Source organism: Bombyx mori, chromosome 18, assembly GCF_030269925.1.
Source record: "Bombyx mori chromosome 18, ASM3026992v2".
Classification (NCBI taxonomy): domain Eukaryota; kingdom Metazoa; phylum Arthropoda; class Insecta; order Lepidoptera; family Bombycidae; genus Bombyx; species Bombyx mori.
In genome coordinates, this window is record NC_085124.1 from 12,804,439 (window position 1) to 12,830,475 (window position 26,037).

The 26,037-nt window shown below is 37.3% G+C and overlaps 1 protein-coding gene across 4 annotated transcripts in view; it reads left to right on the forward strand.

Moving 5' to 3' along the window:
- Positions 1 to 1,848: 1,848 nt before the first annotated feature.
- The window catches only part of LOC101740372 (visual system homeobox 2), a 136,139-nt gene continuing 111,950 nt past the window's right edge, over positions 1,849 to 26,037 (forward strand). For all 4 annotated transcript variants that reach the window (XM_062673751.1, XM_062673753.1, XM_062673752.1 and 1 more), the window contains exon 1: positions 1,849 to 2,622. In XM_062673751.1, coding sequence (XP_062529735.1) covers positions 2,322 to 2,622 — 301 coding nt within the window. In that variant the 5' untranslated portion in view covers positions 1,849 to 2,321. The remainder of the gene's footprint in view (positions 2,623 to 26,037) is intronic.

Consider the following 26,037-nt stretch of genomic DNA (forward strand, 5'->3'; position numbering starts at 1 on the left):
CCGTCGAAATTAATAATTACGATATTATAACAGGTATAGTAATGGTCGCCCAGTAGTCGAAATTCAACTATTATTGATTGAAATTATAAGTTTGAACATTAATATGGTTCTATAGTCAAAGACTTTACTTTCATAATCACAAATTTGGCCAAGACTACATTATAGACAAATAATATTAAAGACAAACAATATTTATCTATTCTCAATTTGACCACAAACTTTAACAATGAACAAAAGAGTATATATGCGTGTGTGTGTCAAATACACGGTAGTGTGTGTAATGTTTTATTTATCGATTTAATGTATGTATTTCTTATACATAATTTAAAAAAATTAGCATTCTGCACCGCTTCTCTATGTTCTCTATAAGTGTGAGAAATTTCGTACACCTCCGTCTGCGCAATTTTCGTAAAAAGGTGTACAAAGTTTTTGCTTCACGTATTAATATATAGGTGTAGGATTGGTAAGAACGGAACGTATGAATAGAGTGTGGAACGGAGCGTTAAGATGTTAGTGAGAGAAAACGGAAAGAAAGAGAGAAGAGAATGACAGATAGAATGACAGAGAATTGGAAGATGGCGAAGACGGTTGAAAAATGAGTAAGACGTAATAAAATTAGTGTTAATTATTAATTACTATTATAATAGAAGATTTTGGAATAGTGTAGTTTTTATTTTATGCGCTGCGATCCCTATTCCACATAGAGATTATATTTCTCTTGTATATTTATTGGAATGTGATACAATATATTTTAATGCGATAAGGCAATGCCACAGCACGTTTGTTTGACTGATAGCGAGTGCCTTAAGCATCAGTCCGCCACTGTACCTACCTACTATTGTCTTCTTAGTCGTTTGATTCTTGATAGAGTGGTCGAGTTCATTGCGTAGCTTTTAAGAAGGAAGGTCTGAAACGTCTTACGGTACCCCGCCATGTCTTGTGCATAAAGTTAAATACCTAAATAAATAGTTTACGTCTCGTTTAACGCTAGTGGTGGATATACAAATGATTTTTTTATATTTTTATTTATTCAGAAAATTAAATTGTCTGTATGGTTGTCGTTGCTCGTGAACATCGGCATTGTCACTGTCAATGAGTGTGCTTAGAGCGAAAACTAAAGCCATCTCATAAACTTTATACTACTTAGTCGAAATTTTAGAACTAGATTTATACATTATTAAATTTATAATTTTTTTAATGTATCAAAACAAGTATTGGGTTTTTAACCTTTTTTTATCTAAAACTTTATTAACAATTATCTACAAATAAACCATTGGTCAATAAAATCTTATAAACTAAACTAACAAAATTATTTACAAGTTATTAAAAAAAAAACCACAAAACACAGGAAACATGAATATACACTAAGCTCTACAAGAATTCCTCAAGTGCTCTACCCGCAGGTAGAGCTGCAGGTGTAGAGCACGACCAATGATTGATAATGGCACATTATGCGGCCGACACCGAATGTCGTTTTGTACCAGAGGAGGCCATTGAAGTAGCGCGATAATAAAGCAAAGTGCCAAGAAAATATAGAATAATACCGGCTGTCCGGTACACGACCCCCGTCTGCCGACCCCTGGCCCCCACGCCACGGACTATTCATTTCTCACAATTAATCAAAATTATATCAGCGCTGCCATTTAATACAATGTCGGTTTAATTCGCTTGCCAATAAGGCTCCGTTTCGAGTACTGCGGCGTCACGTAGGCGTGTCCCCCGCGAAGAAATCTGGCCAATAGAGTGCGGTAACAAAATATCCGTATTGGCTATAAGTAGGCTCCGCCTGCGTGGCCCGGGGGGCTGGTGAGTGATTTCCGAAACGGCGCATTGTAAGTCAGCGGGGGATCCGCTTGTGTCCTTTCGTCGTTGCGGCTGCCGTAAGCGTTTCAGTTCCGAAACGTCGTAACGTGTATCGGGGGGGTGGTGAAATACGATGGTTTGACAGTGAACCTCGGGAGCCAGCACGCCGAGGGGGGTCCTCTCGTTTTTACAAAGCGCCCGGCGGTGTACCGCTCAGAAGCGCTGCGGACGCCGGACAGAGCGCTCGTGTCGCGTTTTTAACACGATACCAACAATTTTCCGCGAATTTCAATCGCACCTAAATTCTAACTTTAAGTAAACTTGTAGCCTAAGCGAGGCCTAATCTACTCTAGTTTAATAATTATTAAGTGAATTTTCAAACATTGAATTAGTGTGACTTGTAAACGAATGGTCTAATATTGTGATAAAATTTCCAAAAAAAAAACAAGACAAAGATACATGTCTTCAGTTATGTAAGCTGAGATCGTAGCGAGTGGTCAGATACTGTTTCGCTCAAAATGCAAGCGATGAGCGCTAACGCAAGCGCTCCCAGAGCACCCCAGCGCTCTCCATTCGCCATCCAAGAGCTGCTAGGTCTCTCCGATAATCGGGAGAGCAGAGAGAGATACTTCGAGAGCAGAGATGGAGATAGAGTACTCAATTTATCTGAGAGCAGAGAGCCCCGGTCGGCTTACACTCCTCAGTTTCCTCTGCCGGCCTCTGTTGCGAGTCGCGTGGCCTATGCAGCAGCTTTCAATGCTCAAGCTGCAGTAGCCGCAGCCTTCCTCCCGGGTCCTCCATTACTGCATCATCCACCAGGTAAATACCTATAGTATTTTGAGATTCTCACGCGATTTAACTTTGTAATTTTGGCCTAAAACACAAATTAACGTTATCGTTTCTAATCAATTTAGAGCTGTTAGATTTGTTTCATGACAAAATATATTTTGTTTGTTGTGCAATATCGGTGTGAATTTACAATTTCGGTACTAAAATATCCGATTTGTATTGAGCGAAATATTGAAATGAAGATCAATTTAGATAGTCCAAGTAGACTTTTGAGAAGATAGAATTAAAAAGAAGACTTACATGTCACTGTTGTTACAACAAAGATTGGTACATTAAACTACCTGTCCTAGTGAATGAAACTGGAAAAACCGCCGGGCCATTAGTAAACCATAAAAAAAAACATTGTAGTTAAATATTTGCTTCATTTGAACTAAAACCTTAACCTTTGCAAATGGTTACAATCCATATTAAGACACTAGTGAATAATTTCTACGAAATATTTACATATTCATACCTGAAAGTATTTAGTAAGGATATTATGATTATTTTTTAAGTTACGCATCATAATCTTGATTCAACAATTAATGTAATCGAACCTCGACCGAGTGAGGTTTTGATTTTGGCTTTTAATGAAGATCTTTATTGAGAAATGTGTAAATGAATTCTTTGAATGTTCATAGTGATGTTTTTTTTTTATAATTATAATTAGCATTTTCATACGACAGACGATATAAAAGGTTGTGTGTTCGCTTTGAAAATGCCGACGGCCGGCTCAAATTACTCTTATTGTTCAAGCGGTTATAATGTGGCTTTTGTCTTTAATATTGAAGTGTTTAATTCGTTTAGTAAATCCTCATTCGAGTAAACACAGATTTGGATGCGTTAGGATAATCCGTAAGCATATGCGTCTAGGAAATCATAGCGTTAATAATCAGATGTAAAGCTATTTCATAAAAAACTACATACATATCGACGCTTGAAAGGCAAACGTGACTAAGCGACAATAACTGCTTTATACATTAATGATAGGCAATAACCAATATTCGATGCGCAAAAAAAATATATTTCTAGGACTATTAAAATCATTTCAATCCTATAGCTAGATTCGTTAAAATAGAATTTTTTTCAGGTATTTCAACTTTAAATTAGTCTACTGTAAAGTTCACGCATTGTCGCTTAGTCACTTTTGCCTTTCAAGCGTCGATATCATCTTTTCGCATTAAAAGTGTACAATTTCCAAAAATATTCGAAATTGAGTTAAGATGCGGAATCATTTGGTATCACCAGTATTTTTCACATAAATACATACTGTCAAAAGAGCGTAGTTTAGTTTTAGTTTTTTTTTTTTAGTTTACCTATGTTTAAACTACTATTAACAAAATTAATACATAATTTTATTTTACTTTGAAAAGACAGATAATGTAACTGGTAAAAAATAAGAAATAAATGCTGCAAAGATGTTTAATATTAAAAATATCACATGTGAAACCTTTAAAACACTCTCCTTTAAATTAGTAAGTTTTGAGATTATACAGTTTTAATGCGAGGAGACGATATATCGAAGGATGGTAAGCTATTTGGCTTCAGCGACATTTCGCTTGATACGCGACATTTATCTTTAAAATTCTTTAATTACAAACATTACGGACCTTTGTCCGTTTTATCCGGTATTAGCATCAACAGTTCGATCTTCTTAATTAAACTTCAATTAATTTTACTTGATTTAAATAGCTGAAGAATAGGTTTTTTGTTATTACTTATATCAAATCAAATCAAATCAAATCAAATCAAATCAAAAATTTTTTATTCAACATAAATGAAAGTACATACTTGTTGAACGTCAAAAGAACTACCGCCAATTCACAAGAACTAGCCTCCGTCCTGAGAAGAATTGGCAAGAAACTCAGCGGGCATGTCTTTTTTTTTTTTTACATATAAAATTATTATTTATTTATTTTTTAATATTATTATTTTTTTAAATATGAATTTTTTACACTGAGTATTATAACGTAACAATAACTACAATATTGAAATGCCTGGAGCGAGCAACTCATTCCCACTTTGTGCAATCTTCTAGATAATCATTGACTTTATAGTAAGCTTTATTGCACAGATATTCTTTAATAGTTTTCTTAAACCTATGTATATGTAGGTTCTGAACATCATGTGGGATTTTGTTGTACAGGCGCACAGACAAACACCCGAATGAATTTCGTATCTTATGTAACCTACTCATCGGCACAACAAGCTTGTGTTTGTTCCTAGTATTTCTATTATGTATGTCCGACTGTTTAGGAAACTCCTCAATATGTTTACGAACATACATCAAATTTTCAAAAATGTACTGGGATGGCATAGTGAGAACTTTAATTTCTTTAAATTTCTCCCTCAGGGATTCCCTTGAGTGCATGTTATAAATAGCACGTATAGCTCTTTTCTGCAGAATAAATATCATTTCTACATCGGCCGCATTGCCCCATAGCAAAATGCCATAGGACATGACACTGTGGAAGTAACTAAAGTAAACTAAACGAGCCGTGTCCGCGTTTGTTAACATTCTAATTTTTTTTACTGCGTATGCTGCAGAGCTGAGCTTACTCGCCAATTTATGAATATGAGGTCCCCACTGCAGTTTGGAGTCCACTGTTATACCAAGAAATACGGTTGACTCAACAAGCTCCAATGATTCCTCAGAAACAATTACATCACTATCCACTTGTCTCACATTTAAAGATGGTTTAATACATTTTAAAGTAAATTTAATACATTTAGTTTTCTTACTATTCAATAATAGGTTATTGATACGGAACCAATGAACCACACACGAAATCGCATCATTCACTTCGTCATAGACTTGTAGTTGTCGTTTAATTTTAAATAATAAAGATGTATCATCTGCGAATAATACGACCTCGTGTCGGGACTCAATAAAACTAGGTAAATCGTTTATATATATTAGAAATAAAAAAGGACCCAAAATGGAACCCTGAGGTACACCCATTTTCAACAAGGTGCCTGAAGATCTATTACCTTTCACATCTACTGTTTGTATCCGTCCTGATAAATAGGAAGTAATAAGTTCCAATGCACCATCCCTAATACCATAGTGATGTAGTTTCCTCACCAATGTTTCATGTTCAACACAGTCAAATGCTTTGGATAAGTCACAGAAAATTCCAAGACAATCATGCGATTCCTCCCAAGATTTAAAAATATTTTTGACTAGATAAGTATATATATATATTTTCGAATTTTAAACTTTAAATAGCATTCTTGTAAAAAAGTCGCTAAAATGTCGCTTAAGCCAAGCAGCCTTATACCCGTCGATATGTATATACCGTGTATATATAATATATAATATGTATACACAGTGTAACATTCAGTTGAGGCCATCAGAGCAAAAATGGCCTAGTTCAAAAATTTTCATATTCGTGCTTATATATTGCAATTTATTTAAAACTTAATAAATTTTGATGCTAAACCGTTCATCCATAGATAACAGATCGCTTAGTAATTTTTTTTTCCTACCTGTGCTGATAGCCTTGAGAGGCTATATCAGCTTCGCCCTAACGTGTAGGTAAGCTCACGGGGCTCAAACCGGAGCGTTGCTAACACTGACCCTAGCAAGAGCAGTGCTTCGCAGAATCTACCACCGGATCGGAAACGCGACCCACTGAGAAGATCCGGCGAGAAACTCAGTGGGCTGTGTCCGCGTATTATTTTTGCCTACGAAGCAGTGTAAAAATAAATTCAAAACTCATTATCTCCATGCTGACTATGGTAAGCTTAGGCCGCTTTTGAGCTGACGACCTCAGTTGTACTATGTCCGAATCCAAACGGGTTGGTGTCACTGTTCTGCCTATTTCTCCTGCCAAAACTTATCGGGTAGTAATTTTATACCTATACCTATATATATGTAAGTTTTCTAATGTGTTATAGAATAGTGTTTTAATTTTTCCACAGCATAGTCTGAATTTAGTCCCTGTGCCGATACATTAAATTAGGTTAAATTTAACACGACAAATACATAGTTAATTGTAGTAACTTCAAAAACGATAATTTGTTTGGAAAATTAACTTTGTTCGTCGCAAAAATGAATGGCGCTTATATCTTTCTTTTTTTTATTTTTACCAATTAAGTGGGGCTTGATTTATTGTAATTGAATTAAATTAGTAAATCTTTCGTTTAGATAGTGATAAGATCATTATCAGGTACTTTATATTATTATAAAATCTACGTTACATCCAACTGTCTTCAGAAAAACAGTCTGGTTGAAGTAACTATGTAACAAAAGATATTTTATTTTAGTAATTAACGAATTAAATGTAAAATTTATAAGTTAGCATTTTAATGTGTTAGACGGCACGATCTATATAGTGTTAAATGATTACTAGAGCTCATAGCCATCACAGTATGAATGCTGCATCTCAGCTTGAGGCATGAGGCCGAAGCCTCAATATAAGCAGCTACTGTGCCCTTCAAGTAGGCTCACAAGACTAAATCGTGGGACAAACAAACAACATTTCTAAATTTTCTATGATATGATATTTCATTCTTTGATATGATTCTTTGACTGGCAGTAGGACTTCTTGTGAGTCCGCACGGGTAGGTACTACCACTCTGCCTATTTCTGCCGTGAAGCAGTAATGCGTTTCGGTTTGAAGTTTGTAATGTTGTTAAAAATAGCTTATGTTCGGAGTTAGAATTTTAAACGCTAATATCTAGTGATACTAAAACACATAAAATGACATTATTTGCGGGAACCATTGAATTTCAAACGTTTGCTATTCGTTTTAATTAAGAGAAATTTAGGATATTTATATTGAGCATATATGAGCATGGTTATCTGGGAAGAGATTCGAGTAGTCTCGTTTTTCACTTCATTTCATCGGTTTGAACGAAGAATTAAACAACGCGTCGACTAGTTAAGTCTAATGTCTCATGTAACATACTAATTTACAAAGTATACCTTTAAAATAAGTAGATAAGAATTTCATCTAACCTTTTACCAAGATTACTAATACAATAAATAAACACAGTGTTATTTTAATTTTAGATAGTTAAATTGACTCAAAAATTTCAATAATGGATTCTACCAACGTTATGTTATTTCAATGCATGAGCTATGAAGTCGGTTGTGAAATGCGGTTTTCCTTCTATTCGTAACGGAGGCAGGTGGATATTTTTGGAGAAGGAGCAGAGAGAACTGTGGCGTCATCTAGTGGGGGTTCGACCATTAGTACAACACAATTTTGCACTATGTATATATCTCACGGAATCGCCATTAAATATTCAATATCCGAAAATAAAACTAGCTGTATACAAGAGTATTTTTAATGCGAGTTCTTAAAAATGTTTGGAAGGTAAATGCTGGATTTGAATTCATGAATTAAGATCCTCACATCATCCCTAATGAGATGAAGTTTTTTCTTTTATAATTATTTATTTAGTTGTCACCTTTTAAAAGCTTTCACTGGCAGATAAGCAAGTCACATGAACAGATGTCGTTAATATTTTTAAAATCAATGTTAGATCATTAATACTAACTAACGAAGAATAGGAAAACCTATGAGATTACCATTAACTAATATGATCATAGTTCAAAAGTAATTTTAAGGTTTTTTCTAGTCTATAACATAACTTTATATGCTTTTACGATTGAATCTCATTTTTGTTCTTTTAAGCATCGTGGTACTGTTAGTTCTTTTTGTGTACAAATAAGGTAGATTTCTTTTTTTTTGGTCGGTTACTCGCCAAGCTCCGATCTGCTCAAAATTTAAAAGCAATCCCCAATCCTATGGCAATATTTCAAGCTGGAACGCACGACTGCTCCGCGGCAGAAATAAGCTGGATGGCATTATCCAACACATTAGGCCTCGCCGCCAATAACACAGTGATTTCTAATTCATTTCACGCTGAAACACGAGCAAGTCGTGTCTGATTATTTGAACGCTGATATTAGGAAAGAGCACAAAACGATGTTGGGACATTCTAAACGATCCAAAAAAAAAACATCCATTCACGATAATTCGAGAATGATTAAACGACACCTAAGACAAAGCGTTCGCTCCTTTGCTTATCCTTGAAAAGGAGTCTCACACCTCACAGAATGGTCCTTTGTGCGAGTCGAAATACGTTTATAAAAACGGTTTTGTTTGAAGCACTGTCAGGAGGGTTATTGAAGGCTATTCAAACTATCGGTCATTGATGTGGGACTGGAGCTGTGATGAGACGTAGTTCGTAAATCAGGTTGCGCGTGAGCATTCGTGACGGACTGATGCGGTTTTTTTCCCTACCTATTTGATGGTGGCCTAAGGTTATTCCGGCTACAAGGGCTCAACCTGAAAGATTTTTTTTTTGCTTAGATGGGTGGACGAGCTCATAGTATACCTGATTGTTAAGTGGTTACTAGAGCCTATAGACATCTACAACGTAAATTCGCCACCCAGCTTGAGATATAAGTTCTAAGGTCTCAGTATAGTTACAACGGCTGCCCCACCTTTCGAACCGAAACGCATTACTGCTTCACGGCAGAAATAGGGTGGTGGTACCTACCCGTGTGGACTTAGAAGACGTCCTACCACCAGTAATTACGCAAATTATAATTTTGCGGGTTTGATTTTTATTACACGAAAATCTACCATCGGATCGCAACTGCGACCCACTGGGAAGATCTGGCGAGAAACTCAGTGGGCTAAAGCGCGGTAAAAACAGCTAACTCTGCGGTTTTATCTCTGGAAATTGTAGTCGAAGGGTGCATCCCATAAAAAGGTTTGAACGGCACATGTTTGTGACAATGCTTTAATATGGATTCGTGATCGAACCACGCGGCTGCACTTCTCACGACAAAGCAAATGTTCACTGATTGCTGATAACGTTGCCGCAGAATGACCTTGAAAATTATAGACACGAGTGCCAGGGTCAGTAGTATTATGCGTCTTCTCAGGGAGAAGTCGTGAAGTCAAGACGATGTGGCGACTGTACGATATATTTATCTTCATCTTCTTTGTCTTTACCTTATCTTACAAGGTGGGGTCGGAAGGGCGATATATTTATGTCATCCGAAAAACAAATTCGTTTATTGAAAATGATGTACCCTTACTGCTAGCATCTGCATAGGTTTCGTTTCAATTATAAAGATTTTCAGATATCAAAAGCATATAAGATGTGAAAGCGAAATTAGGTTGACGGTATTGTCAACTGGAATTTTTTAAAGAATTTTTCGAAGGTAATCTTAGAGTAGAGAAATATTAAAGAGATAGTAGATTATTATTAGAGTAGAGTAGATTTCATTGCACCTACCATTATTTATTCTGCACTAGCTTGACTGGTAGAGAATGCCTTGGGCTTAGGCATTAAGTATGCCAATGTAAATTTTACATGAAGTGTAATAAATATAGGATAAGATATCAGATAGGAGCAAATGGCGTGAAATCAGCCGGAATAAACTCTTGTTGCGAGGTAGTGGTCACGACCCTCAGTAATGAGGAAACCGAAGCAAGAAGAAGAAGAAAGTAATAAATAAATAAATACATAAATAAATTTAGGCATCGGCTTGCGGCTTGATACCCATGCGCGAAAGTCACTTATTACCATCACATACATCTGCTATTCATACTGCTACCCAACTGTCTACAACGGTAATAAAAAATGTAGCAAAGTTCTTTCCTAAAACGAACTCATCAAAATTGAACGATGTCTAGTACATATTCTTAACGGATACACAATTTATTTTACTACCACATTTAGCACCGACGATGGCAGACGCGAATATCATACTCGGTGGTAAGACTAGTAAGTGGTTAACATCACTTTGATGGTATTAATGCTAGAGGCCAAGATATACCACAGCCCATTGAGGATTTGCCTTAAGCTTTGATGGAAATAAGAAATATCATAGCGTAGACTTAGCTATAACAATAGTATTCACATACCGCTTTATTGTCGAAGACGTTTTTTTTTTTTACAGAAAATGTTAAATTAAATTCTCGCTAATTGTTGTACAAAGAGATTCGGGACAACGCAGGCCGTGTTTGGCAGCTGTAATGTGGGTCATAGAATGGTTCCGTATCGATCTGGCGGCGGGCGTTCGCGGAGCGCTACTGCAAATTAGACAAGGATATTAGCCGGGTTATTAGCACGCCCGCGGACCTCCAGTTAGGTTCGTGTCGTAACAAAAGTTGACAGCTGTAGCTATTTTTTTAAAAAGTAAACAGACAGATTATCTCATTGTGTACATGTGTGAGATTTTATTTGATTTGATCAGTTTTTTTGTTGCCTAGAACTGTAGATGACACAGCTCACAGCCCACTTGGTTTTAAGTGGTTACCGGAGCACATAGACATCTTCAACGTAAATGCCGGCACCCACCTTTAGATATGAGCTCTAAGGTCTCAGTTTTTACAGTACAACGTCTGCCTCACCCTTCAAAACGAAACGCATTACTGCTTCACGACTGAAATTAGCAGGGTGGTGGTACCTACCCGTGCGGACTCACAAGACGTTCCACCACAAGTAAAAATTGAGTGACTTTTGCATTTACCGAATTGACGAGTTCGGATCAAGAATTATAAGATTGTTAAAATTTAAAATATATGTGAAAGTTCTGACTGTCACTAGATGGCGCTCTTATCTATCTATCTATTCATTACGCCCGAAGGGAGGATTGGTTTTAACGCAATCATAGGTACCACTAATTCATTTGAGGCCTCAACTAAGTTTTAAAGCATTTTCAAAGCTACTTTTACGGTCTTATCCCGCGTTCAGTGTTTTTACACAAATCTACCGATGTTAACACAATATTGAAGTGTTGTGGAATACCAAAAATCTCAGTACCACGAAAATCGTGTACGAAAGGAGAATGGAATATAAAATGCGAGATTAAGCCTTAAAAATAGTTTTAATAATGCCTACGATACGTGGAGATTTTAAAAATATAATTATTTCATAGATATTAAATTAAACTAACTGATAACCATTCATATCTTCAGTCACTATCGTCCTTGATGCCTCAAACGACCCTTAAGATGAGTCACAGCTTTCGATTAGTATAGATATCCCTCTTGTGTAGTAGTATCTCGCTAGTGTGGATCCTGAACTAAAGTTACAGCTTCGGAAGTCAATAGTGGAAAGATATCTTCAATATTCAACAGAAAAATTAACATATCTTTATCGTCCGGCAATGGACACTCGCCTTTATCCGAAAGGGTTGTCGGTTATTGGTTCGTGTAACCGCTCGCACACATGCTCGCATATAATGGTAACCGTTGAACAACACATGTGTGTGTGCGACAACCCTTCGCTGTGGAACCAGTTTGTTAGGGCTTGGCACAAGTGTGAAATAGAGGCGATTTTTTTTGTCTTTTTTTATCGTGACTATTTAAAATAAACCATTTTTAAAAATACAATTAATAAAATTAAGAAATCTCCAAACGCTTGAAGGAGGCTACCCGTGATGCTAAGGCTGGCTGATACTTTGCACAGAGAGTGAGGCTGGTTGTCCAACGTGGTAACCCACCCAGTATTTTGGGAACTGTGCCTCTTCCAAGCGCATTGGAAGATTTATTCTACTGTATCAATTGATTTATGTTAAATTATTTTGATTTGTTATTTATTAATTAATAAAATAATACAAGAATAACGATAGTTATATGTACGCTGAGAAATTATTTTTGAATCAATTATAACATCAATTGAGGTGTTTTAGTATTTCATACAATTACGCTGAAAATTTATTATAAAATTAATAGTTTAAACGAAGTCTCAATTTTAATAATTTGAAGATCAAACCTATCCTACATACTAGATTACAATAATTCCATAATGATTTTGTATTCCTGAGATTAGTCGGCTCAGAATGCTTTAAGCATTAGTCGTTCATTACACGTTCAAACAAGAATTTGATAACGCCTTAAACCTGTTCAGTTTCGATAGAAGTTTTGAAGGTATAAAACATTATAAATACGTAAATACAATCAAAATTAAGTAAAGAGTTTTACTTACAATTTTATACTTGCCATTCTTAATACACATACTGATCATTATAAATTGTCATTCACGTTCTGTAGTCATGAATTCGTTTGGCTATCACGTGAACCGGTCACGGTCCTCGTCAAGCTCATCGACTCCACTGAGTTTCTCGCCGGATCTTCCCAGTGGGTAGTGATTCCGATCCGGTAGTAGATTCATCGAAGCACTGCTCATGCTACAGCTAGTGTTAGCAATTCTCTTAGGTTGAGCCCGTGAGCTCACCTACCTTTCCGTGCGAAGTTCGAAGCTATCACGCGAATAAAAATCGATTGAAGGGTGGGGTAGCCGTTGTAACTATATTGAGGCCTTAGAACTTATATCTCAAGGTGGGTGGCGAATTTACGTTGTAGTTGTTGAACTGGTGGTAGAACCTCTTGTGAGTCCGCGCGGGTGGGTACCACCGCCCTGCCTGTTTCTGCCGTGAAGCAGTAATGCGTTTCGGTTTGAAGGGTGGGGCAGCCGTTGTGACTATACTGAGATCTTAGAACTTATATCTCATGGTGGGTGGCGCATTTACGTTGTAGATGTCTATGGGCTCCAGTAACCACTTAACACCAGGTGGGCTGTGAGCTCATCCACCCATCTAAGCAATAAAAAATAAAATAAAAAAAGATGTCTACGGGCTCCAGTAACAACCACTTAACACCAGATGGGCTGTGAGCTCGTCCCCCATAAAAGCAAAAAAAAATAATCTAAAACGCTTCAGCTTGTGTTTTGTGTGGCAGCGCAATTTGTCGCGGCGCGCGTGGAAGTGTTTGTGCGAGGTGCGAAACGCCGCCTACTCGTCGTTCCTTATCGACAAACATAACATTGAAACGAACAGACGACTTCGTTTTAACCGGTATATTAGTTATTTCTGATACGGCCTTACCGAATGCGGAGGTTTCTAACGAAAAACTTTAATAAACATTTTGTTTATAACAAATTTGGAAATCTTATTGAGAGTTATAGCCCGTTGAGTTTCTCGCCGGATCTTCTCAGCGGGTCGCGATTCCGATCCGGTAGTAGAATCATTAGCGAAGCAGCTGCCCTTGAGTTGTTAAGTCTCCTTCAAAGGCGCTTGGGCAGCTGTTAGCAAATCCCATCCCTCCTGTCTGAGCCTTTGCTCGCCCATTTGTTCGGGTGAAACTGGAAAGCTCACCTGCAATCCTTCCTTTAAAAAAAGAAGTGCATCTTTGGTAGAATGGCTATGTGAGCTATTTCAAACGTTAATTAAACCTATCGAAATTAATATTGTGCAAATGCTTATGAAGGTTTGGAATACCCGATCCGGTGGATCGAATGGTAAACAATCGACGTCGCCCTAAACAAGTCATTACGGATCCTCCCGATCAATTCACGGTGCTTTTAGGTACTTCAAGCACCGGTCACCGTCCTCGCCGAACCCGTCGCTTGCGACGAAGGGCTCCATGAGTAAATGAACCCATAGATACAGCCCACTGCGTTTCTCGCCAGATCTTCTCAGTGGGCCGCGTTTCCGATCTGGTGGTAGATTTTGCGAACAGCTCTTGCTAGGGCCAGTGTTACAACACTCCCGATTTGAGCCCCGTGAGCTCACCTACTAGCTCGGTGGCGTTGATAATAATATTATGGTCTCTGTAGACCATAAGGTTGGAAAAAAAAACGTACGGATGGTCAGTCGTTTTAATTAATAAGAAGCTGTTTCGTAATAGTAATAAATCTGTTTAGCTTAAGTGTTATGTAGTACAGAACGCGCTGCACGTTTTTATTCGTAACGGGTATCTGAGAGCACAGCAGTCCAACTTAAGGGTACCCGACCAGCTCAAGGACAGATGCGTTGAATGTGCGTCTACTACCGGATCAAAATCGCGACCCACTGAGAAGATCCGGCGTCAGAACTCGGCAGATTCTAATGACAAAGTTTCAAGCTCGACCTCTTAATGTCTACGGTGTTGTGATTATGATGCACTGATTTATGTTTGTAATCTAAGTCGGGAAGTTATGTTATAGCTACCAGGGATTGCAGCACAGTGCGCGTTGAGGTGTCGACGAGGGTCCTGAGTGAGTCCGCCTCGACGCCTCGACAGAAAGCTCACGCGGTGACGGTAATAGCTAGTTTCGTGTTACCAGCTAGATACCGGTTCGCGGATATGCTTGCATTATTAAAAATAAATAAAATAAATTGTTTTCGGAATTTTCGCGATAACAAAAAAATATTGAACTGACAATAATGAATTAAAACTTTATTTTTTAATGTAATCTCGCGTTTTAACTGTCCTTATATATGTCCGGCGTCTCAAAAACTGTTTACAGTTTACTTTAGTATAGTCCACCTAGGAAATAATATGATGAAACTAGCGGAAATGACTGACGTTGTCACGTACATATGTAATTATGTCTCAAACCTGAATTTTTTTGGAAGTGAAAACTTCTTTAGCATAGCTGTGATTTGAAAGTGATGAAACGAAAAAGCGACAGTAAAAAGAGACAGACACATAAATTCATAAGATTTAACGTTGGAGAAAATGAGATAGAAAGCATTAGTGCTTCTTATATTCGTAGTTCTCTTTGCGTTCTGCTTCGTACCCAATATTCGTACTTAATACATTCTCAATAATTCTATGTAATACATACGAGTTAAATAAAAAATAATTATCAAACTTTGTATCACTATGATTATTACTAAAACCTACAAGTATCCTCTTCCCGATTTTTTTACATTCGTCTCGTTATCTTGAAGCTAACATTTTTTAAAGGTTTCACTTCTACCACATGTGAATTGCACATTTTTTTTACCGAAATTATAGTATTTATTATTTGCTTAAGTAATATTTTGCATAGACAGAAATAGGTGATTTTCTATCAGATATTAACTTGTCACTGGAGATAACATAAAAATGGATACATAAAAATGGTAACGTAAATATAACTTGTCTTGATGTCTAAGTCAGAATTGTATAACGGCTGCCCTATTCTTAAAACTGGAATGCTTTATTGCCATTTTTTTTTCATAAATTAGTCTTATACTACAACTAGATTTTGGCCGCGACTCCGTCCGCGTGGAATAGCTACTTTGGCATAACGCTAAATTTTACTCCCACTTCATTTACGTAGAAAGTGAACATATTTTAGAATTATAGAATGTTAAGGAATTATTTTGAAATATTATTTATTGGTGCTCTACTTGTATTGGCCTTACCGTGATGTTATATGTTAGCCTTAAGCGTATATATAGCCTTCCTCAATAAACCAGCTACCTAACACTCAAAAATTTTTTCTAATCGGACCAGTAGTTCCTGAGATTAGCGCGTCCAAACAAACAAACTCTTCAGCTTTATAATATTGTAGTATAAATATTGTATTTCTTTATTTTAGTTATATTAAATATAAACTGCGAACTCATAATCGGCAACCGAATATTTTAACGATTGCTATGCGTGAATATCAGCAGTGTCCCAAAAAAGATTTAGCCCTTCGAGATAGTCTTTTCAAATTCAATCTTTACCAACTTATTCTTAACTATTCTGCCAATTCTCTTTTTTTTCTAGCATTCTTTAGAGTTCGTTTTTCATTTGTAACATAGGAACTCTTCTAGTTTCAAAAAAAGAATCAACAAACAGATATTTTTTTCTTTTCTTATGTCAAACGTCTATCCGTGCTTGTAATTTTCGATGCTAATGCACAAGCGACAATGCTCAAATTCGAATGTAACCTTTCTGTAACCCTCCGTTCTAATTAGCCTGAAAACGAAACTAGTTATTGTGAAAACAATTTTTAATCTTCCCAACTTGATGTTAGAGCTTAATTTTGTTTGTAAGTTAGTACTGAGTACACTCGACTACGGAGGTGCAAATTTTCATGAGGGTTACATTTTTTTTTTAAGCTTTATTCACCAAATTGAGGTTTCTGTCCAGGAATTTAAATTTTGGATTAGGATTTTTCCGTGCGCTATTTTTTTTTAATAAATAATGTTGAATATTTACTTCCAAGTAGGTATACCTATGTATTTTATTTACAAATTGAGGTCATCTTTGAAATTTAACGCAGATTGTAATGGAAAGGATGTAGGCAAATACATGATAATAATCTGTTCTAATTGTCTTCTGCTATATCTCTTACCACAAAATCTACTCCCACCTCTACTATAATTACGACTACCACTACTACTACTACCATTACAAGATTTACGAAAAGAAGATTCAACCGCTCACGTGCCTGATTACTCAATATGTAGCAGATAATTTCAAATTTACATCTGTGTTAATAAAAACAAATGCTTGTATTTTTGTCCACTAGCAATCCTAAACCATTTACACCATTGTGCCGAAAATTGGTACCGTTTTGTAGGAACTCCAGCAAAGGTTTCTGTCAGACTACCAGGCACGGCAAGTGGTGGAGTGTATTTCTTTAAATATGTATGTATGTATCTTTAACAACAGATGTTTAAGATACATTATTAAAGAAAATCACTATATGATTTATATTCCAATATAACCCATACCAAAATATAATATATAACCAATATATAACCTACTTTTTTTTTTGTGAAATGTTTAATACTAGCGACCCGCCCTCGCGTCGCTTCGGAAACTAATTTATTATTGATTTCTCCACTATTTAATGGATGTTATTATACATATAAACCTTCCTCTTCAATAACTCTATCTATTAAAAAAAACCGCATCAAAAATCCCTTGCGTAGTTTTAAAGATTTAAGCATACATAGGAATATAGGGACAGAGAAAGCGACTTTGTTTTATACTATCTAGTGATGTATATTTTCTAAATTTTATACAATACTTTAGATGTTAAATTCCGTATATTTTCTAGAATTATTCAAATATAAAATACTAATGATGTCGTAGAAACTCCCTAAACAATTCGCGCACACGTTATACAATTCTAATTCCGCGAGACCGTATCGACTCCAAGCCTCTTGTTTCCGGCCTCGGCTCGGGAAGTAACCCCGAAAAATCCATACCGCCCCGAAGGGTGGCTGCGCCCCCGTAAACCCTCCACTTTTGGACTTTTTAACCTAAGATGGCTTAATTTTCTCGCAACGATTATTTTTCGTTCCTTGTAAAATTCCATTAGAATTATATACAGGGCCCGCGCCGGATGAGGACGGAGATTAGCAGTTAGAACGTTCTCGGACAATGCGTGTTAAAGGCGCGTTTTTTTCGTTTTATTGAAGAAGTCTTGTGGGGGGGGCTTCGTGTTAAATTGTATTTTAATTTGGGTTTTCTTGTTGTAAACGGTACGTTGGAGGATGTAACAATGTACGGGTGGGTGGAATAAAACTTTTTGTTAGCTGCTTAAGGAATACCAAATTTTTACTTTAGTGAATTTTTAAATTGTTTCTTAATTTGAATTTGAGTTTTCTTTTTGTAAATCGTACTGTGGAGGATGTAACAAGGTACGGGTGGGTGGATTAAAACTTGTTAGCTATTTATTACCAAATTTCTACTTCGCTCCAGATATAAATAAATCTGGAGTCAAGGAGATGTTTGATACGGCTTTAAGGTTACAAATGTTATAGCACTGCAATACTTGATGAACCTTCGAGCCCATGCTAGATAGAAAAACAAACGTTGTTGTCGAATTTCTTCTGCAAATTCGAATTCCGTTTATTTTTTGTACTACTTCAAATTTATTGGCAACGAGCTAAAAAATCCAAAGACAATACAGACGTATTTCCTTCTGTTGCTATTTATGTTTCGCTATATATGACTTTTGTGCTCACTATGGTGCACCATTTTGTAATATTTCCGGCCATGGCGGGTTATGGAGTTGTACAAATGAAACCATGTTCACAGATTATATGTATAATGAGCAAACAACCGTCGCCATTCGCTACCACGAAAACAAACTCATTATTTTCCACGGAAAACATTTCGAACGTTATTTATGTTCATAATAAATTCATTATATCGTTCGGAACGTCAATAAAATCTACATAATAAGTGCGTTAAGCGATATCGTTAACAGTTAAATAAGTCATTGTAAATAAGCGCCCAATTTATATTCAGGAACGGGAGTATTTAACATAATCGGCTCGCCTTTTTGGTACGTTAAAACGAGACGAGAGATACGTTTTTACGCGAGCTAGATAGAGACGAAAACAGAGCTCGGTGCTGAGAAATGAGTTCGAGTTTTATAGGTTCCTTGATAGGGGTGAGTTTGATGTTCTAGTGAAAATTGATAATATTGTTCGTTGATTAAATGAGGCAGTCTCGTAATTAGGGATTAATTTGGTATAGATTAATTTGGGATTAATTTTTGCTGGTGGTAGGACCTCTTGTGAGTCCGCACGGGTAGGTACCAGCATACCGCCTATTTCTGCCATGAAGCAGAAATGCGTTTCGGTTTGAAGGGTGGGGTAGCCGTTGTAACTATACTGAGACCTTAGAACTTGTATCATAAGGTGAGTGACGCATTTACGTTGTAGATGTCCATGGGCTCCAGTAACCACTTAACACCAGGTGGGCTGTGAGCTCATCTACCCATTTAAGCAATAAAAAAAGACATATTACTAAGATATTTATTTTAGGATTAGATGTCTGAATAAATGTTTTGTTTTTCAATTGGTCATAGTATAAATTAAACATTAAAATTTTTTAATTACTTTCGCCTATTATACACGATTTTATTTCTCAGCCAGCCCGTAATTAATATGTGACTGTCTAGAAACAGTCCTTTATAGAAATAAGACATGGAGTCATTGTAATTGTCACAAATTAATTTCCAAGTATTTTGAAAAAGTGTTTCAGAGCGCGCGCCACGGTCGGATATGCCCCGGGGCTCGGCGGCGGCTTATTGTTAATTAACTTTTCTGCCAACAGCCGCTCGCTTACAATCGCTACGAATCTGCTGTAAGTACACCGAGTCCGTGGATGCTGGTTTTACAAGTAGCTTTATGAGGTGTTTCTTCTTTGAAAGTAAGGATTACTGGTAGGCCAGAGAACTATCCAATTTCACCAGGACAGGTGGGCGTACACAAGCTCAGCCAGAAAGATTATGAGGTTTTGTCAGACGGTGTTGTAATATATACGGCTATAAATTTTTTTCTTAATTTTTCTCTCATTCGTCGAGTCGTTATATAAACTTGAATACCGACCGCTTTGAGATATAAGTCCGAAATCTCAGTTGTCCAAGCACAATGAATGTCTTGGTATTCACGGAAAGCGTCACTGATCCGCGGCTGAAATAGACAAGGCTCTGGCGTGGCTAAGAATTTTGCGGATTTGCTTTTATTTAATATTTTTTTCTTACCTAATCTCATGGATAGCCTTGAGAGGCTATGACAGCGTAACCTAACAAGTCAGGAAGTCGTAGTCAAACTATATATTATGTAATTCGAGTGGATATTACGTCATCGATCAGAAATTCTACCAAATCAGTGACGTCAGATTCTAACAGTTCAGTTGCTGAGAAAACAGTCCAGAATTAAAGCACCTTTTTTTTTGATGGGTGGACGAGCTCACAGCCCACGTGGTGTTAAGTGGTTACCGGAGCCCATAGACATCTACAACGTAAATGCGCCGCCCACCTTGAGATATCTTAATACGCATTATCTGCGATTATGTTTTACAATACAACAATACGAATGCTCCACAATTTTATATTATCTATAATATATATAATCTAATATAGTAATATCTGGTATTCCTAACACTTCTGACTCAATATGTATTTAGTGATAACTTAAAAAAACAAAACGCGCGCGATAATGAAAATGCTCCACTTGTGCCACCAGCCTAACGGCGATCGCTTCGTTCCGTCTCGCTATAAAATCGCAATTTTCTTATTAAAGTGAGGCACGAAAGTGAGGCAATCCAGCGTTTAATGAGACCCTCAGACACAAAGCACAGAGACTTCTGCCCTACAAATAGACTCGCGGGAATTAGAGGTCCACGGGAATACTTTTAATGCGAAGCTCCATTCGATTAGTGCTATGCTACGCGAAAAGATGACGATTAATTTTATTTAATAAAATACTACTAACCCTTAACTGTCTTTCGGCTGAGATTAAAAGTAACATATTAATTTTCAGATAGCATAATCAAAGAGTCGTGTTTAAAAAAATAATATGATAATCCACATATCAACCTTTGTGGTGCGATAGGAAAATACAGATGCACTTTCGCATTTATAAAGACTGTTATTTTTTTATCGTCATGTTTACATTGTGCTATGGCTATTAGACTGTCAATGTCCTACGGAGTTCATAGTTCGTGCACGGCGCGGTGACGACTGTATTACACTGTATACAATTACGTACATACATCGTATAAATATTACTGTCTCAAAAGTGCACACAAGAAAAAACGAGTTTCATTTTCATTTTTTACATTCAATGCCCAATAATTAAAAGGCAGGATTATACTTTTGACCTAAGTTTTATCCAATATAGAATCAAATTATAATAGATTTAATAATTTCCACACAAAATTAAACCCATTGGTTACTGTTTTAAATAAACTGACAAATTATAATATCTATCTAAATGTATATCAAACACAGATAACAGCTTTCGCGTTGTTTTGGTCTCTAGGTCAAGAATTCAAATCACTTTTACAATTTTTTTGGAGTCATCCTTGACCACAAAATCTGTATTCGTAACATGCACGTATCAATAAAATTAACTTAATACATAGCAGAACTCAAACTGTCGCATCGCATCAAATATCTTCACATTAAGGGCAGCGGCTTAATAAAGGCGTTGTAATGAATTAAGCAAATGGAGGACAGAGGCATCGGCGCTCAATTGCGAGTTAATTGATTCCGTCTATTTCGTAATGAAGACGTTCGGGGGGAATGCGGGTGATTTGAGCTTGTAGTCCGCCGACTTCATTGTTCTCTGATGGCCTATATGATTTGTTCTTGATTTGTGATATTAGTTTTTAAACAGAATAAGTGGCATGTCATTATGGTTCCTTTACAATGAATGTATTACTGGAGATATAATCTAAGGAGGGTTGACTTCAGACAAGTGGCCTGTCATGCCAAATCATAATACAGTATGGTAAGAAGATATGCTGTGCCAATACCACATAATGTGGCATAAGGGCAAGAAGAAGAAGATCTAATATTATTAGCAATAATAAGAGAGGACTTTTGTAGAACACTTTAGTTGTTTGGTCTCTAGAATGGCCCCAGTCCATAACTTTTTTTTATATTTTTTTATTGCTTAGATGAATGAACGAGCTCACAGCCCACCTGGTGTTAAGTGGTTACTGGAGTCCATAGACATCTACAACTTAAATTCGCCACCCACCTTGATATAAGTTCTAAGGTCTAGAGTATAGTTACAACTGCTGCCACACCTTCAAACCGAAACGCATTACTGCTTCACGGCAGAAATATGTAGGGTAGTGGTCTCAACCCGTGCGGACTCACAAGAGGTCCTACCACCAGTAATAACTTCCCCCGGATATCTTCAAAGACGAGTAAGGGAATCAAGAGGGGTTTTCAGAGTGTTTTACTCGCATATTATTACGATCACCAATAGGTATTTTCTGATTGCAAGACGTAGAGTAATTAAGAGTAGTATAAGTAATTAAGAGTAATGAAAGTATTACGAAATTAACGTCTTGAAAACTATTTTTCCTAGAAAAACTAATGAAACTGGACTAATCTTCGTTATTAGTATGTATGTATTTTTTTATAACAATTGTAATTCGGAAAATTTATGGGTTCGCTTATTACACAGTAATGGCACTATTCCAGAAGCCTTTGCTAAACCACTATCGCTAATCGCAAAATCATTAATGAAGACGACAAACAAACAAACAGACAAATATTTATAAACGCGCTTGTATCAGCTTGATATGTTCGTTTACATTTCATTACATTAGCTTGATATGTTTATATTTACTTTATTTTATGAAGATGTGGTTTTCACTAATTTATTGTGGTAAGCTTTACTTAACATTTCGTGTTTGTTTCATGTCAATCGGTTCATAATTAAAAAAGTTATGCCAATTTAATGAATCACGTAGCTGAGCGTTTGTAGATTTTTTACGACTAATTTTTTTCCTACCTGTGCATAGCCTTGAGACGCTATTTCAGCTTCTTCTTGACGTGTAGGTGAGCTCACGGGGCTCAAACCGGAGTGTTGCTAACACTGTCCCAAGCAAGGGCAGTGCTTCGCAGAATCTACCACCGGATCGGAAACGCAACCCATTGAGAAGATCCGGCGAGGAACTCAGTGGGCTGTGTCTATGGGTTAAAACTGCTGTCAAAGTCACTATTCCACGTGGACGGAGTCGCGGGCTAAGCTAGTTTAAAAACATATTCTAATCAAAATTAGGTTTAAATTCAAAGTCATTACTACGAAGTCAAAATCAGGATACTTAATAATAAAATCTTGGCTATAGACACCGTTCTACGTTCCTTACACCAAAAAACAAATACGCAGTCAATATGCCTGCAGGTCTGTTCAGAATTTCTATAAGAAACATCCCGACCAATCAACCTGACCTTCGTCACCTCAATATTCATTTACATTTGTTACCAAATACGGAACCGCGCACGTGTCAAAATACACTGGACAGTTCGGATGCCAGAAAATGTAGAGCTCAGAGGTCACGGAACTCAACCCTTCAATGTACGTATTGGTCCGTTTTTGCGAGGCGCGTTGCGGGTCGTATTAATCTGGCGTTACAAGTAGAAGTGTAGTGTGTATTAGTGAGTACTTCGCACGTACTACAAAGGTCTCTAACTGCCTGCTATTAACACTGCTCGACCCTTACAATACCGAACTAGGGATGGGAAAAGAATTTCCTTGCTTTTTTTTTTGTTTTTGCGAAGAATAAAAAAAACGTTTGAAGTTACCTAACTAAAGCTAGAAAAAGGTATTTTATAAATTGCATTCTAAATCATCTCCATAGGTTCCGCTTCTATATAATAGCCTATCTCCCGTAGATATACTTCAGGCTGTATAAAAGCAAACTGGTGGTAGGACCTCTTGTGAGTCCGCATGGGTAGGTACCACCACCCTGCCTATTTCTGCCGTGAAGCTGTAATGCGTTTCGGTTTGAAGGATGGGGCAGCCGTTGTAACTATACTGAGACCTTAGAACTTATGTATAAAGGTGGGTGGCGCATTTACGTTGTAGATGTCTATGGGCTCCAGTTACCACTTGAGACCAGGTGGGCAGTAAGCTCGTCGATCCATCTAAGCAATAAATAAATAAAAGGACTTTTGTTCGTACAGAGTAAACTGCGCCTTAAATGATAAACATTACAAATAATGTTATGTATCATTGAACGATCATAGTAATTCATGAATTTGTCTAATTTAATAAGAACATGGTCGTTATGGGGTAACAATTGGGGGGTAGATGTTGCTCGCGTCCGTAGGATTACCATCTTTTCCTAGACCCTCCCTACACGTGCCCTCCGGGTGGTGCAAAATGAGCAACAACGCCGAGCTACAGGCGGCGGTTAATTAACCTGAATAATGGTAACCACAAACCATGAGGACTAAATTCCCTCAATAAGAGTGGCGATGGTACCTTGGGAAAGTATCATTAGTATTTCTCCCAACCCCTTTATAAAAATATGGAAAGTCAGAGTAATGAGTGTGATTTGTCATGCGCCCCGGCTAACCCCCGGCGCCCTCTGGTACCCGGGCCGGAGGGTGTGAAATCTGCTACCGAAGACGGCATAGAAGTGGCAACCCAGGCTTCTATGCCAGTAAATGCTACTGGTCAAAAGAAGTTAGTTCAGCAGGCATTCCATCCTAGCCTCTTTTTAAATCGGCCAAGAAGTTCGTCATCAGTATTATTGTCTGCTAAAATCGTATCTCGCAGACAGAATATTCCAGGTGAAAGAAGGGGATTCTTTGTCACGATTCTGCGATATCTCAGCAGGTGTACCACAGGGATCAGTCCTGGGACCACTATTATATACTATATACACTGCTGACCTACCTGAGGTTAATGATGTTACCACTGCAACATTCGCCGATGATACTGCAATATTGGTGAGTCACACGGATCGTTTTGTAGCATCACAAAGATTGCAAAAAGGTCTTGATAAAATATCCACATGGCTACACAAGTGGCGAATAAAAGCCAGTGCAAACAAGTCGGTACATGTTACATTCACATTGCGAAAAGGTGATTGTCCACCTGTCCATGTTAATAACGCTATATTGCCCCATCAAGACAATGTAAGATACCTGGGAATGCACTTGGACCGCCGCCTAACATGGAAACACCACATTCAAACTAAGAGACAGGAACTAAACATCCGATACAAAAATCTCCATTGGCTGTTGGGACGTAACAGCAAGCTGAGTGTTGACAACAAACTTTTAATTTACAAAGTTATCCTTAAGCCAGTTTGGCTGTACGGAATCGAATTATGGGGTAGCGCCTGCAATTCGAATATCAGTATTATACAAAGAATGCAAAACTGTATCTTGCGCTCCATAAGTGGTGTTCCGTGGTTGGTCACAAACACTGAAATACACAAAGAACTAGGGATGCCTACAATAATGCAGGAAATCGTAAAATTTAAACAAAAACACCACGAAAGACTGGAAAAGCACCCAAACAATCTGGCTGCCGCCTTGAAAAAACGAAGTTACGGTAAAAGGCTCAAGAGAAAAGACGTCATATAGTTCAATGACAAATCTTAAATTTAGAGTAGATGGCTCGCTGGAGTCACGCTCTTACTGACTTAGAAAATTTCAACTCATCTAATAAAAGTACTGGATACTGATTGTAGATAAAAAGAGAGAAAAAAAAAAAAAAAAAAAAAAAAAATAATCAATGAGTATTGATGAAGCTCATGTTAAAACTCTATTAGCGGTACTTCTGAATAGAATAATACATACATATGGGGCGGTAGCCATCATACTACACAAGATATTCATTGATATATCCCTGAATCTCGCTTACGACATTTTCAAGATAAGCTTGCATCTATACAAGTTCCGAACACCAATATACGGACCGTCGGTCTACCGAGCAATATCGCACGCACACACACATACATACATACATACATGTACCCGAGTGACCTTCACGATGAAGGAAGGACATGGTCGAATCAAATAGATCCAGCAAAAATTATAATTTTGCGTAATAGCTGGTGGGAAAGCGTCTTGTGAACCCGCCCGGGTACCACTGTCGTTTTGCCTATTTCTGGCTACAAAACTTGACTCTAAGCTCGCGCCTCAATATGCGTGGCGGCTTTTTTTGTTTCGTACCTAAGCTGGTGGTAACTTAGGGGCTATGCCAGCATAGCCGGGTGAGTGAGTGAGCTCACGGGGCTCTAACCTGGTGACGTTATCCGGATCGAAAACGCGACCCACTGAGAAAATCAGGCGAGAAACTGACAAACTCAGTCGTCATATATCTGAGGAGCGCGTGGCAGCATTGACGCTCTTATTGTTTATAGGATTCGGTAACAACTTCATTCTAGAACAGTATCTGAGCTGTAT